This window comes from Pseudonaja textilis, chromosome 2 (genome assembly GCF_049901715.1).
Source record: "Pseudonaja textilis isolate UNSWEBS1 chromosome 2, rPseTex1.2, whole genome shotgun sequence".
NCBI lineage: Eukaryota > Metazoa > Chordata > Lepidosauria > Squamata > Elapidae > Pseudonaja > Pseudonaja textilis.
The window spans coordinates 6,926,933-6,943,277 of NC_141991.1; the positions used below are offsets into that span (position 1 = coordinate 6,926,933).

At 42.2% G+C, this 16,345-nt stretch overlaps 1 protein-coding gene across 1 annotated transcript; it reads right to left on the bottom strand.

The window, feature by feature from the left end:
* Positions 1-398: 398 nt before the first annotated feature.
* Positions 399-14,559, bottom strand: LOC113451802 (vomeronasal type-2 receptor 26-like). The gene is made up of 5 exons (XM_087923051.1): positions 14,245-14,559; positions 8,973-9,476; positions 4,127-4,354; positions 2,788-2,914; positions 399-1,555 (listed from the first exon to the last, which is right to left on the bottom strand). Exons 1-5 carry the CDS (start codon positions 14,557-14,559, stop codon positions 654-656), a joined length of 2,076 nt encoding a protein of 691 aa, XP_087779177.1. The 3' UTR covers positions 399-653.
* Between the last annotated feature and the right edge of the window lie 1,786 nt (positions 14,560-16,345).

Genomic DNA, 16,345 nt, shown 5'->3' on the forward strand with positions numbered 1-16,345 from the left:
ATAGTGTTTCTAAGGAGATATTAAATTGCAAAGTGGATACCACAAGGTTATGATCTCAGTGCTAAAAAGTAATTAACCAGCACTGGTTGTTGTACATGGATGGATGCGTGTGCAGCCTGATTCATGCAAGCAGTGGGCAACTGCAGCCCTCTTCGCAGCCCCATATCTGCTGCTCACACAAATGAGCTATGTGAGTGTGGGTGCACCACTGGTGGGATTCAATTTTTGTTTACTACCAGTTCTGTGGGCGAGGCTTGGTGGACGTGGCAGGGGAAGGATACCGTAAAATCTTCAGTCAGAGGTGGTATTTGCCAGTTCTCTGAACTACTCAGAATTTCCACTACTGGTTCTCCAGAACTGGTCAGAACCTGCTGAATATCACCTCTGGGCTGCACACGTCTGCCCCTCACACAAAACCATTCCCTCTCCAACCCGCCTTTCCCTCCTGTTCAGGGCCATCAACCCAGAAATGTTGGGGAATGGTTCTAGCCCTTCAATGTAGCCCAGATAAGAAGCATCATTAGAAGAACTCATTCTATTGTAAAATTACATTAACCAAATCTTGATATGCCTTTTCTGGCAAAATTGTTTTGTCATGAGGAATCCAAAATTGTTACCTTAAAATACCCCCAAAAAAGGCAATCCCTACATTCTTACTTTACTTTCAACATAAGCTGCTCCTTTGTGTTGAGATCTGGCCTGAGGATAATAATATAGCACTTGGGGATGAAGATGCAGCCCAGCAGCCCAGCACTGGAGGCCAGGATGGAGAAGACCTGAACAGCCACCATGTATTTCCCTTTGGTGCACAAATAGGTGGGTAGGAAGGAGATCCAGATGCTGCAGAAGACCAGCATGCTGAAAGTGATCAGCTTGGCTTCATTGAAAGCCCCAGGTAGGTTTCTGGCCAGGAAAGCCACTGCGAAGCAGACAACAGCCAAGAAGCCCATATAGCCCAGGGCTCCATAAAACATGGCAACAGACCCTTCATTGCATTGCAGGACAATCTCTCCAGGCTGGGAATACATGTCAGAATCAGGAAAAGGGGGAGAGATAACCAACCAAATGGCAGAAATGGCAATCTGGACACTAGAACCAGAAATAACAATGGAGTTGGTCAAAGCTTTTCCCAGCCATTTCATCATGGTGTTTCCTGGCTTTGTGGCCAAGAAGGCCAGCACCACTGTGATGGTTTTGGCCAAGACAGAAGAGACAGCAAGTGAGAAAACGATGCTGAAGGTTGTTTGACGGAGAAGGCAGGTGGGTGTTCTTGGCTGACCAATGAAGAGAAAGGAAGTCAGAAAGGAAAGCAGGAGGGAGACCAGGAGGATGTAGGAGAGATCCCGGTTGTTAGCTTTGACAATGGGAGTTTCTCGATGTTTAATGAAGATTCCTAACACCAGAGCAGTAGTGATGGAGAAATGTAAGATAAAAAAGACTAGAATGATCCCCAAAGATTCTTGGTAGGACATGAAAGTTATCCTTTTAGGGATACATTGAACTTTGGCCATGTTTGGATATTGATCTTCTGGACAGGTCAGGCATTTTTTTGCATCTGAAAATAAAAAAGTATAACATCTCTGGTAGAGGTTTTTCTTTTTCCATTTGGTCGAATTCCCTGTTTGAGGTAAAAGCTCCTTCACAAATGTTTGAGGTGGAGGTCTTATAAAAATGAGGAAGCATGGGAAGAATTTAGGGAAAGGAGGACCATTCCCCCCCCATCACCAACAGTTTTCAAAATAGTATGGGAATCCCCACCCTAACAAACTCAAAGGCAACTGGGTTGCCAAATTAAATATATCTAGGAGCCTGTTCTGACCCAGCCTTCACAAGTAGTGATAAGATGATTACTCACAAGTAAAACCCCTTTTTATATAAGTATATTGTTCACAGGGATAAACAAAAGATCAAACGTAAGTAGTCCCAACAAACTTGAGTTTATCCAAGAAATCTGAATCGCTTGCTATATACTAGAAACAAACAGATGTCTGTGACAACTGGTCACTCCCAAACCCCTACTATTTATTTCCCAGCCAGAGAGGTGCTGGCTATCATCTGCATCTGCCTCTCCCTGAGAGTCAGCTTATTGATTTCCTTTGCTCTCCTCGCCTTTCCTCCCTATGTAAACATGCATCTGGGATGGGCCCCATTTGTTCCTCCCACTCACTCAACTCAGACCCTGAAGACAGCTGTCTCTCCACCTGAGGGAAGGGCTGAAGACCCTGCCTCTGTCTCTGTCTGTGATGCTGCTTCCTAATCAGAGTCTTTCAAAGGCTCCAAAGCTGGCCCAGGCCCACCCAAAACCTCCTCATCGTCACCACAGAGCTGCCTATTTCTGTAACTTAAACTTCTTTTGTAGGAATTATAGGCCCAAGTGAAAAGGTATGAATGAATGAAATGAATCAGTGTATGACTGATTTGCTACACATTTTTCCCAGGTAGTGGATCAGTGAGTTTTTTTCAATAAAAATCAGCATCCTAGTCTCCTTTTGGTGGCTGCTGGGATAATGTCAATAATGGCCTTGGCTCTGGTGTCCATAGGATCAGATTGATGAAAGTAGAGTGTCAATTTTGATGCAAATCTCAGCCTTTTTCTAAGTGCACACACATGGCACACACCAAGACATGGCCCAGAGGGAGAAAGCTTGTGGCTTGGTGTTGTAGCACCACTTTCATTATTCTGGTGAAAACTGAGTGAACATGTAGATACTGCTAGCTTTCCCAAAATGCCAATTTTCAGACAGACACACAAACACTCCTCCTTCCTTTTTCTCCAGCATCACCCACCTTCCAAAATGGAGACGGTCCCTTCTCCACAAGGAAGGCAATCATAGCAGCAAAGGGGTTCCCCTTCCCAAGGCACCTTGATAAAACCTGGATGGCAGCTTTCCACACATTTGGAAGAAGGCAGAGGCTGAGCAAGAAAAAAGAAAGAGAAATCAAGGAAATGTGATAGATCCAATTTACAGAGTCCGCATACTTCCCCCAACAATCTGGGTCCTCATTTTATCCACCTCAGAAGGATGGAAGGCTGAGTCAACCTTGAGACTGGTGAGATTTGAATTGCCAAATTGCAAGCCACCAGCAGTCAGTAGAAGTGGCCTGCAGTACTGCATTCTAACCACTGCACCACCATGGCTCTGGAGTGAGCTCCAGGTGATTTGATGGTGCCTTGCAAATGTCAGCATATTTTAATACTAAGGAGCTTTCTCCATTTGCACCTAGCCCTGATTAAAACAAGCCTTGATTACTTTGTATTTCTGTTACCTCCCTAACACACCGTACTCTCATTATCCACAATCCACAAATAATATTGATTTAAGTTTTCTTTGACAACTTCCACAAGCCCCATAATTCACGAAATGAATGGGAGAAACTTCCATATTCTTTTTGTCATTCTGGATTCCTCTTGTAGACCTTTATAGACTTCATTGCATTGTCATGCCAATCTAACAGTTAAGGTAACAGTCTTTGTGTGATGTCAAGAATGGTCACGTGATAACAGATAACAGATAATAGCTGATAACATGTAATCAGAGTTTGAAGGGACCTTGTAGGTCATCTAATCGAACCCCCAGCCCAAGTGGGAGACCCTATACCATTTCTGACAAATGGCAGTCCAATCTCTTCTTGAAAGTCTCAAATGATGGCGCTCACACAACTTCCAAGGGCCAGCTGTTCCATGGGTTGATTGTTCTGTCATAAAGTTTCTCCCTATTTCCAGGTTAAATCTCTCCTTGTTCAGCTTCCATCCATTATTCCTTGTCTGGCCTACAGGCACTTTAGAAAATAGCTTGACCCCCTTCCTCTCTGTGGCAGCCCCTCAAATATTGGAAGACTGCTATCCTGTCTCCCCTGGTCCTTCTTTTTACTAGACTAGCCAAGCCCAGTTCCTGCAAACGTTCATTGTATGTGTTAGCCTCCAGTCCCCTAATCATCCTGGTTGCTCTTCTCTGTACTATTTCTAGAGTCTCAACATCTTTTTTATAACATGGTGATGTTTATGAAGGGATGATAAATCACCAGTATAGGAATAATATCAGTAATGGAGAGATGAGGTCCTTTGGATTTTGCAATTAAAATAAAGTTGCTAAAGTTGGAGAAATTAAAGCCTTTTCCATCTCACCTTGTCCAGTAGGCTGAGGAGGGCAATGCCATCTTGATCAATGAAAAGCTTGTGGTCTAGAGATTCTTCTCTTCTCAGACTCCCAAATTTCTGTCTCTTTGTGGACTTATTAAGGAATATCACAGAGCTCATGATGTTTAAATCAGCTGCCTTCTTGCCATTCTCATCTAAATACACTCTACCCATGGAAGAGTTGTAAAAATGAGAGCTTTGGAGGAAGGAGTGAAACTGGAACAGGGGGAGGAGAAACCAGGAGAGGGAAAATAGGAAGAACAGATGAAGTAGGAGGGGAAGAAGAAAATCCTAACCCTGTTATCATTTGGACTGTTATTGGCTTATTCTCTAAGCAAGCCCATTTTACAGCCTGTAAAGGACTACCATCTGCAAAAAAGCTTGCAAAACTGTTCATGAAAGATACTTATAGGCTACACAGAGTACCTCGTAGAATAATCTCAGACAGAGGGGTACAGTTTATCGCTAAGTTCTGGAGGGAGTTTTTAAGATCTATTGGGTCATCCCAAGGGTTATCATCAGCATTCCATCCAGCATGCAACGGTGCATCAGAGAGGGAGAACACCATGGTGGAACAATATATTAGATGCTATGTAAATTATCAACAAGAAAAGTGGGCAGAGTTATTACCACTTGCAGAGGTTGCTTATAATAATGCAGTACATAGCAGCACAGGTTTGACTCTATTCCAAATCAACACTGGCATGGAATTCCCTATGACAGAATTACCTAAAGAACCCCCCACATCCATGTCTGTAACAGAATGGATGAACTCGTTAAAAAAAGGTTGGGAGGATACAAAAAAAGCTTTAACTGAAGCTGCTAAGGAATACAAAAAGTAGGTGGACAAACATAGATCCCTCCAACCACCATTTAAAGTAGGAGAAAAAGTATTTTTGTCAACAAAATATCTCAGATTGAAACTTCCTAGTAAGAAGTTGGGCGCTAAGTTCTTAGGTCCATTTCCGATATCAAAGTTAATCAATCCGGTCACTGTCCAATTAAGTCTTCCCGGGTGATTGGGAAAAATACACCCAGTGTTCCGTAGTAGTTTATTGAAACCAGCAGTGGCGTCAACTATAAGACCACTTTCTGACAGTGAGAACGATCAACCAATGGAACACCTTACCCTCGGAAGTTGTGGGAGTACCATCACTTGAGACTTTCAAGAAAAGATTGGACTGCCATTTGTCAGAAATGGTGTAGGGTCTCCCACTTGGGTGGAGGGTTGGACTAGATGACCTACAAGGTCCCTTCCAACTCTAATTATCTGTTATCTGTTACCAATACCAACAGCTCCCCCAAAACATTTAATCATACTGGGTGAGACACATGAAATCAAGAAAATCCTCGATTCCAGATTACACCAAGGAAGATTACAATACTTGGTATTGTGGAAGGGTTACCCTGTATCAGATGCAACTTGGGTTAAAAGTTGGGATGTACATGCTGATAGATTAGTCAACCAATTTCATGAGGAATTCCCTGACAAACCAAAGGGTCCTCTTGGAGGGGAGGAGAGAGGGTTAAGGACGTTGCATTAACCCCTGGTTGTGTTTTGTTTATTATTTCTTTCAGGAGATGAACTTTTCAAGGGGGGATGCCTGTCAGCTTTGGAATCCTGATTCATTGCTGCCACATATTGCTTTAGTAGGTGGGGGGGTGATTTTAATTGAGTAGCTTTACATAGACAAAATAGAACTCTTGTTAGTTCAAGGTCATTAAGTGTGGCACAGGAACAAAAAGGAATTTATTTTGGGATTGGTTCATGTGATGTGATGATGAGAGAAAAAAGGATGGTTTGTAGTTTGGGACATTGTGGAAAGCTGGGAAATTTTTAGTTTTGGAATTACACAGATGTGCCAGGTGCTATTCTAATAAAGGTACTTTTGAGATGATGTTTGTCTCTGAGTTACTGACTGGAATAGAGGTTCCCTGGAATGCTGACAAGCAATGCAGACTTAGTAAACAGTTTGACTGTGTTGAGAGAATTATTTGTTTAGCAGAGTGATGGCATTCAGAAAAAAACTGTCCTTGTGTCTAGTTGTTCTGTTGTACAGTGCTCTGTAGCGTAGTTACTTTTGTTTTCCACATATCTGAACCATTCACTGTTCAACCTTCATTGTTGAACTCTGGATGGTATGCAATAGAACATTACAATATAAAACAGTATATATAAAAGTTAAAAATTAAAAGGAGACAAGAGTGAGTGAATGCTATTAAAATTAGTTAAGAGGCAAAAGGAGGGTTTTCAGGGTATCAACCAGCCCCATGGCTGCATAATTCTCTGAGCTCTCCACACAGATCAACAGACCCATGTTTTAAATATTCTGTCAACCCTGAAGTTGAAGCCATTTTGACATCCTTTTCAGAAGACCAGAGGCTGCTTCAACTCTGGGGAAAATGGCAGAGAAGGCTCTCTTTCTAGACCCCACCAGTCAGAGTCTTTAACATACCTTTCCTCCCCAGCTGGGCGGGATGGACTGGTGTAATGGGATGAAGATAATATTGCAGTTGTTAAGTAGTTATCATTTTAATCACATTAATTTTAGATTTTTTAAATAAACACTTGAACTATTATTGTTTTGTACCTAGGAGAGTCCAGAGATATTTCATAAGAGTCCTCCACCAGTGGTGGGATTCACCAAAATTTTTACTACCAGTTCTGTGGGTGTGGCTTGGTGGGTGTGCCATGGTTTGGTGAGCATGGCTTGGTGGGCGTGGCAGGGGAAGGATACTGTATAATCTCCATACCTACCTCACTCCTGGGGGAACGTTACCACAAATCCCCATTCCCTCCCCACCCCACTAACCTGCTTTCCAGCTCCATTCTCTTGTGCAGTGCAACAAAAGAAGATCCAGCCAATTAGCTGGGGCTTGGGAGGCAAAGGATAGATGGAACACGGGGCCAGTCAGTGGTGGCATTTGCCAGTTCTCTAAACCAGCAGTCGCCAACTGGTGGACCATGAGAAAATTTTGGTGGGCCGCAGAGAAATCTCACCCCCAGAGCACCCCACAAAACAATTAATCCAGGCTGTGCAGAAACACGTCTGCATCACTCACATGGTTCGCGGGAACCTCACTCCTTACCTGGTAAACTTGCCTGCTAAATTGCTATTTTTCCTTTTTCTGACCATCATCTGTTCTGCTGTACTGGGAGATTTAGATAAGCTAGGAAGCAAGAAATGGTTGGATTTCTTGTTTTCTAGCTGGTCTTTAGATCTTCGGCTCAGCACAGCCGAACCTCCCTTTAGGACTGAAGGTTTGCTTTTTGCAAGCAAATTCAGTGCAGACTCATGGCAAGCAAATTTGAGAGACTGAGCTAGCTGATGGCAGATAGATAGATCACTGAATGATTCTGTGAGCAACTCAGTCTGCCTGCTTTGCCTGATTTTGGGTAAAAGTTGCTCTTTTTTTAAATAAAAAAATTCAATATTTACATGCATGGTGTGTTAATTTTGTGAGTTTGTTTGCAAGCAAATTTTATGTGACAGACTGAGCTAGCCAATGGCAGATAGATAGATCTCTGAATGAATCTTTGATTCTGTGAGCAATTCATTCTGCCTGCCTGCTTTGCCTGGTTTTGGGTAAAAGTTGCTCTTTTTTATAAAAAATTCAATATTTATATAAATATTTATATTTAAAAACAAGCCATGCCCAGCCAGTGACATGACCACCAAGCCACACCCACAAATTAGGCCATACCCACAGAACCAGTTAGTGATCCCTGGGATCTAAAATTATGAGTTTGGTGGTCCCTGAGGTCCAAAAGGTTGGCGACCTCTGTTCTAAACTACTCAAAATTTTTGCTACCGGTTCTTCGAACTATTCAAAATTTCCACTACTGGTTCTCCAGAACTGATCAGAACCTGCTGAATACCACCTCTGCCCTCCACTCTTCTCCACTCTTCTGGTTGCAACAGAATACCTTATGCCACCAGACTTGAAATTTTGTGCTTAGGCAACTTAGAATTATGACAGCTTCGGTCTGACCTAAGCATAGTACACAAAATTATCTGCTACAAGGTCCTACCCATCAATGCATACTTCAGCTTCAACCACAACAGCACATGAGCACACAATAGATATAAACTCAGGGTAAACTGCAGAAAATTCAATTGCAGGAAATACGACTTCAGCAACAGAGTTGTCAATGCCTGGTGTGGTCTCTTCCCCAAACCCCCAAAACTTTAACCTTAGACTGTCTACTGTTGACCTCACCGCATTCCTAAGAGGTCTGTAAGGAGTGTGCATAAGAGCACTAATGTGCCTACCATCCCTGTCCTAATGTCTCCTGTTATTCGTATCCATTTCATGTACTCATAATCATGTTCCTAATTTTATGTGTTATCTAAAACATGCTTGACAACAAAAATAAAAATATTAAAGAAATTAAATAAATAAAAGTGTTGCATTTACTCAAATCACAGCATGGTGCATTGTTTCCACTTAGCTATACAATCCACGCAGTTATAGTACTGAGCCTCAAGTAGAGGATGGAGACCTATAATGGAAAAGGTAATACCTGCCATGGTTGCAATTTATGAACTTCCATCCTGTCTCTATCCTTCTTCCTCATCTTCTCACTTCTGGAAGAGTATGCAGTATTTAATGCCTGTGCTGCAGCCCAGACAGAGTGGTAAATTTGGTAGTTGTCTAGAAATAAGTTTCTTTCCTTCGCCTCCTTGGACATCCGGATCTTCAGCTTCTCTTTCTCAGTGCACCTCATCCTACCTTTTTTGGAGAAGGGATGCTTTGAATATGAACAATGAAACGTTATCTCTAAAAATTTTCTAATAAATGGATAAAATAAGTGGAAATCATCCTGGTTTACCCACTTTTTCTGGTGGGTGAAGAAGGAAAAATAAACAGAAGTGTATATATCTCGTGGACTGTATTTCAAATCGAGCATAAAATCCCAGCTAGCTGTCGTGATCCAGACTCCACCATAAGTGTAGGCTTTCACAGTGCTAAGTATTTCCTGCATAATGAATATTCCTTGTATGAAGGAACCTTGTTCTCCAAAATAAACAAAGACATTGACTTGGGCCCATTTGTAGAATTGTTTTAAATTAATAGTAGTACCGATGGCAATCACAGAGAAGGTTTGGGACAAAACCACACAAATTTCATTCCTTGTGAGCAGGGTTGTTAAAGTCCTCATGAAAGTTTCTCCGTCGTCATTGTCTGGAGCCAGGAGCCCAATTAAAATCCATCTGAAATGATGGAGGAGCTTCACAACCCCCGAGTACTGGGTTCCTTCTGAAGGGACTGTTCGATAGAAAAAGGGGAACTGAGTTTTATCGCTTAGCGCATGTGAAGCAAAAGTATAACTGATCTGAAAAGAAAAGGAAGGTGTTAAGGGTCACTGTTTCATCAGATCAAGGCCTCTACTCATTGTAGAATACCTAATACCACCAGACTTGAAATTCTAGACCTAGAAACCTTGAATTATGCCGTCTTTGGTCTGATCTAAGTATGGTATATAAAATCATACATTGCAATGACTTACCTGTCAATGAATAATTCAACTTCAACCATAACAACACAAGAGTACACAACAGATACAAACTCAAGCTTAACCGCACCAAACTTGATTGCAGGAAATATGACTTCAGCAGCAGAGTGGTCAATGTCTGGACTACTCTACCTGACTCTGTAGTTTCTTCCCCAAACCCCAAAAATTTTAACCTTAGACTGTCTACTATTGACCTCACCTCTTTCCTAAGAGGTCTGTAGGGGGCATGCATAACCGCACCAATGTGCCTACCATCCCTGTCCTATTGTTTCTTTTATTTTTCTTACATGTATCCATTTCATGTGTTCATAACTATTGTCATGCCCCTAGTGGAGACTGACTTTGAGGAAGAGGAGGAACAGCCAACAGGAAGTGGGAGTGTGGCTCCAGAGGTGGTGGAGGGGGCTGGGGAAGGGCAGGGGTTGGCTGAGCAATCAGAGGAGGATCCAGGCCCATCCCTTATCCATCCTAAGTAACGCAAGGAGAAGATCAGGGAAAAGTAAGGTCTACTGAGGAAATTACCATGATCCAACTCGTGGCTTGCAGCTGGGAGCTATGTATATAAGTTTGTAACTATATAGTCAGAATTGCTGGAGTCAATGTTTAATGTTTTCTTTGAAAGAGGTTTATCTTTGCTGGCATTCTTCCCATGGACTTCCCTCAGTTATCTTCCCTCAGTTATCTTCCTGGAATGTATGATTAATTATCTTGGCTTGCTTCAGAACTCTCATCAATGCGGTTTGTTTTGGTTTTCTTTTTGCCTCATTATTTACTTTTGTGACTTTAAACTGTGCCTAATAAAACAGTGAAGTTAAGTTGAGCATTACTGGACTTTAATGTATGTTTTGGGTTTTGGGTTATTTTGAGAGACTACGGGTCATCACATTTTGACTCCAGCCACCCCTTCAACTTATTTTTGCTTTTTGTGGGGTGACCATGGATCAGTTTAGAGCAGACATTGCCCAGTTAAGCCAGCAAGAGGCTCTTCTGATTGCACAGGTGGCACAAATGCAAGATTCCCGGCCATGCCGAAAAGGCCCAGTGGCAATGCCAGATAAATTTGATGGTTCGCTGGCACAATTTCCAGCATTTTTTGGGCAGTGCCAGCTTTACATGAGCCTTCGGTCAGAGGACTTTCCCACTGACTGGGATAAGGTGGGGTTTTTGATTAGTTTGTTGTCAGGCTCTGCAGACATTGGGTGATACCTCTGTTGACCCAGCCCAACCAAGTGTTGGACAATTATGCCGAGTTTTGCCATCAGTTTCAGCTATGTCTGAGGACCCTGTTCGAAGCCAAATAGCAAAAAGACGTTTGAGAGTGTTGAAGCAGGGCCGTGGCTCACTCATGGATTATATTGCTAGTTTTCAGGTGGTTGCTCAGGATGTACAATGGAATGAGGCAGCACTATTAGACCAGTGGATGAGTTGGCGCGCACTGAATGCCCTTGCACTCTTCAGGAGCTCATGCATCTGTACCTTCGTATCAATGCCAGACTTCAGCAGCAACGGGTGCAATGACAGACAGAGACTGTATCTGTTTCCAGCAAGACGGCGTCCTTGGTGGAAGTGCCTTTGGAGGAACCCATGAAGTTGGAGGCTGGCTGCCCTCGCCTGACTCAAGTAGAAAAGGATAGACGTCATCGTAATGGTTTATGCCTCTATTGTGGCAATTGAGGCCATTTTGCAGCCAAGTGTCCTGTTAAGACATCCACAGCAGCAACACCTGTGATGGCAGGAAACGAGCATTGCTTGGCCTATGGGACTCTGTAGGTTGGGGTGTAAAGTCCTTAGGCCTGCCATCTTCACCAACCTTGCCATCCTCGCCACCTTTGACATCTCCACCACAATTGTTATTGGTGAAGCATCTTGTGCTGACAGCAAGTGTGTTCGTGCCTGGTGTGGAAGCGGTGGAGATCCAAGCCTTGGTTGACTCAGGGGTCAGCCAATTTCATGGATGCTCATTTTGTAGAGCAGTGGTTCATTCCTCAGCAGCAGGTGTCCCCGCCAATAATGGTAGAGACGATTGATGGTCAGCTCCTTCGTTCAGGATCTGTGGTTGCTGCAACCAAACCCCTTTGTATTGGGCAGCATGTGGAGAAAACTGTATTCTACGTTACCGCAGTGCCTCACTTTCCAGTAGTGCTGGGTTTGGAGTGGTTACAGGCCCATGATCCACAGATTGTCTGGTCATCTGGAGCTGTGCAGTTCCTTGATAGGAAGTGCACCAACCATTGCTTGCGCTCCTGTGCAGGGAGTGTGACTATACCTGTGGACCTGGATCTACCTGTGGAGTTGGTGGACTTTGCTGATGTGTTTGGGGAGAAGGAGGTGGATCAGTTGCCTCTGCATCAGGCGTATGACTGTCCAATTGACTTGTTGCCCAATGCAAAATTGCTGGTGGGTTGGATATATTCCCTGTTGGAACCGGAGTTGGCCGGGTTGTGGGTTTTTATTGATAAGAACCTCCGGAAAGGGTTTATCTGGCCTTCTACCTCCCTTCTCGTCAATACGGTTTGTTTTGGTTTTCTTTTTGCCTCATTATTTACTTTGGTGACTTTAAACTGTGCCTAATAAAACAGTGAAGCTAAGTTGAAGGCATTACCAGACTTTAATGTATGTTTTGGGTTATTTTGAGAGACTACGGCTCATCAAAACTACTTATATCTATTATCTTGTACGTGATCGACAAATCAAAATAAATAAATAAATATTAACCAAAGGTGGTATTCAGCGGAAATTTTGAGTAGTTCAGAGAACCGGCAAATACCATCTCTGATTGGCCCTGCCCCCATCTATTCTCTGCCTCCCGAGTCCCAGCTGATCGGCTGCGTCTTCTTTTGTTGCCCTGTACAGGAGAATGGAGTTGGAAAGCAAATTAGTTGGGTGTGGAGGGAATGGAATTTTTCAGTAACCTTCTCCCAGGAGTGGGAAAGGAATGGAGATTTTGCACTATGCTTCCCCTGCCGTGCTCACCAAGCCACACCTACAGAACTGGTATTAAAAAAAAATTGAATCCCACCACTGATATTAACTATCCAAATTGAGGGGTAAAATGTTGTTTTCCTTCTTCTGGGAGAAAGGGTAGCCATCTTTTGCACAAAAAAGGGGGGAGGGGCTTTTATATGGGAGCTGCTTCCCTTGTCACTTTGCCAATCTATAAGCCCTTATGCTAGAACCTCACTTTAGAGATCATTTCTTCACTAGTGACTAAGATGTCTTGATTGACTACCTGCTAAAATAAAGCAAGAACATGGCACACACTTGGAACGTAAATCAGGAAGCCTGTAATTGTGAGGTCTGTCTGACAAGAGCACCAGCTACCAATAATGCCAATACAGTTCTAGGCTGCATAAACAGAGGGACAGAATCAAGATCAAGTGAAGTGTTAATATCACTTTATAATGCCTTGGTAAGGCCACACTGCATCCAGTTTTGGTTGGCACAATGTAAAAAGGATGTTGAGACTCTAGAAAGAGTGCAGAGAAGAGCAACAAAGATGATTAGGGGACTGGAGGCTATATATATGAAGAACGATTGCAGGAACTGGGTATGTCTAGTCTGATGTAAAGAAGGAGTGGGTGTGACATGATAGCAGTCTTCCAATATCTCAGGGGTTGCCACAAAGAAGAGGGAGTCAAGCTATTCTCCAAAGAACTTGAGGGCCGGATAAGAAGCAATGGGTGGAAACTAATCAAAGAGGCAACTTAGAACTAAGGAGAAATTTCCTGGCAGTTAGAACAGTTAATCAGTGGAACAACTTGCCTCCAGAAGTTGTGAATACTCCAACACTGGAAGTTTTTCAAAAGATTTTAGATAACCATTTGACTGAAGTGATGTAGGGATTCCTGCCTAGGCAGGGGGTTAGACTAGAAGACCTCCAAGGTCCCTTCCAACTCTGTTATTTTATTCTATTCTATTCTGTTCTATTCTATTCAAGACTGCTTATTCACAGGAAATAGACACATGTAAAGCTTGTAACAATTCTGAGTTGTTAGAAAGCTGATAAAAGTAACAAAGATTGCAGATCTCAGCTAGAAAACCTCTATTTGCCTGGAGCAAATAGAATGTGCATTATATAACTCCTGGAGCATTCATTAGCCAAGGCTGAGGAATAAGAACAGTTGGAGACCAACAGAACAAATTGTTAGATCATTACTAAAATGTTTATTAGATGCTATTTCTTATATCTCACTTGTCCCCGCTTCTCCTTTAGTGAAAATAAAGCTTTCTTAATCCTTTGTTCTTGGTTCTTGGCATTTAGGAGCCCTTTTCCTTGGAGTACTCCAATAAAAAGCAATCAAAAACCTGTACCTCATGTCTGGCATCTATCATTGGCCTCGGCACCAGGCTCAGACCTGAACTGGGGACAACAAGTCTAGTCATCCAACCAACATTGAATTGAAATAACCATTAAGGGGTCAGGTTTTCTACCACCTCAAGAATGGCTGGATCATGCCTTGAAGATGTTATTATTAAGGGGAAATTATCACCAATAGATTTCATGAGTTGCCAATCAGCATTGAGATATTAGGCTGCTAACTTTTCACTCCTATTACAAATCTAGGTACAGTTCCATGCATACAAACACCTGTGGGATTTTGTAGGTACCCAACATGACTGAAATCTGAATAGAGATGTCCATGGCAGCCCCTTCAAGAATTGCCAGGATGTTTTTCTGCCTTCCACAGCTGTAGTTGGGCACGTTGGCCTCGCCAGTTGAAAGCAGGTCCATCAGAGCATCTGAAGTCATTTTCACATCAAAATAGCTGTCCTGGATTGTGTAGCCCAATGTGATATTGGGTAAGAATTTTGGATCCTGGTTGATCTCTTGGACAGCAAAGAAGAAGGACAGGATTTTCCAATAAAATGGAGATATTTTCCTGCAAATATGATTACAACCCATCAACATCAACCACAGCAAGAAACAAGTCTATTTCATTGGGTTTTTTTAACCTCATAAAACTGCAATGTATCAATATCTATTGAGTGCATAATAGTTGATGTAGACTACATCCACAATTCCATCTACCTTCTTTTCTACTTTCTGTTTTCTATCTACTGTCATTGGGAGATAGGAGTTTGATGTTATTTTGGGGTCAAGACATATTTTGACATTTTGAAACAGATTCTTATTTCTGATCTGCCAATTTCTGAATGCTGTGTGAAGTTTACTGAAAACTTTAAAATAGAACAACCATGAAAAAAGTGGATATAATTCATTGACCAAGACATATTTTGAAGCAAATTCTTATTTCTAATCTGCTAATTACTGAATGCTGTGTGAAGTTTACAAAGCTACTGAAGACTTTAAAATAGAACAACCATGAAAAAAGTGGTTATAACTCATTAATCAGAACAGGAAAAGTGATTAAGATACTTTTTTTCAAGTTTGCAAAGATGCAAGACCTAGTGAATGTATGAACAAGGAATGAGAGGTGACCAAGATTCACTTCCTAACCAATATTTGTTGGTTACTTCACAAACCATTCAATTCATATCCTTTTTTAAAAAAAATAGAATTTAAAAAAAAGCAGAACTCAAATTGCTGATTCCTTTTTAAGCACTTTCTTCCCATTTGCACAACGTAAAAAATCATTAACAGGAGAATGAAGAGGGAAGGAAAAGGAAGGAAGCAAGGAAGCAAGGAAAAATAGAGTAGAGTAGAGTAGAGTAGAGTAGAGTAGAGTAGAGTAGAATAGAAAATAGAATAGAAAATAGAATAGAATAGAATAGAATAGAATAGAATAGAATAGAATAGAATAGAATAGAATAGAATAGAATATTGGCCATGTGTGGTTGGACACACAAGGAATTTGTCTTTGGTGCATATGCTCTCAGTGTACATAAAAGAAAAGATACATTTATCAAGAACCAAGAATTATAAGGTACAACTCTTAATAATAGTCGTAGGGTACACATAATCCATCAAATCATACTAGGAAACAGTCAATATAAATTGTAAGGATACAAGTGACAAAGTTCATACAGTCACAAGTGGGAGGGAAGGGGTGGTAAGGAGTGATGAAAAGATTAATAGTAATAGTAGTGCAGACTTTGTAAATAGTTGGACAGTGTTGAAGGAATTATTTGTTGAGCAGAGTGATGGCTTTCAAGAAAAAAACTGTCCTTGTGCCTAGTGTGCAGTATTCTGGTGTGCAATGCCCTATAGCAGCGTTTTGAGGGTACAAGTTGAAACAGTTTATGTCCGGGATGAGAAGGAAGGAAGGAAGGAAGGAAGGAAGGAAGGAAGGAAGGAAGGAAGGAAGGAAGGAAGGAAGGAAGGAAGGAAGGAAGGAAGGAAGGAAGGAAGGAAGGTTGGTTGGTTGTAATGAGAGGGAGGGAGGGTCTGGGGAAAGTTCTGCCTTAGCACTTGGCCACCACAGATGCCCCCAACACAAGTGCCCATGCCCACTCTGGCCCCCTGAGGTCAAACAAAATCCTGATGCAGCCCTCAATGAAATCAAGTTTGACACCCCTGCTCTAGCTTGTCAACCAGCATTATAGCTTACAGCCACATTAGCTGCAGCCCACGAAATACATCTCCAGATGTGCTTCTAAAGAAAAAAAATGAGCAGTAATTGGCCCATACAGAGAAGCCAGGACCAGGATGTTACCAACATGGCAGAAATCAGATAAGTTGGAACACCCCATAGTCTTACTCAGAAACCATAGCAGAGGGAGTCCTGAGG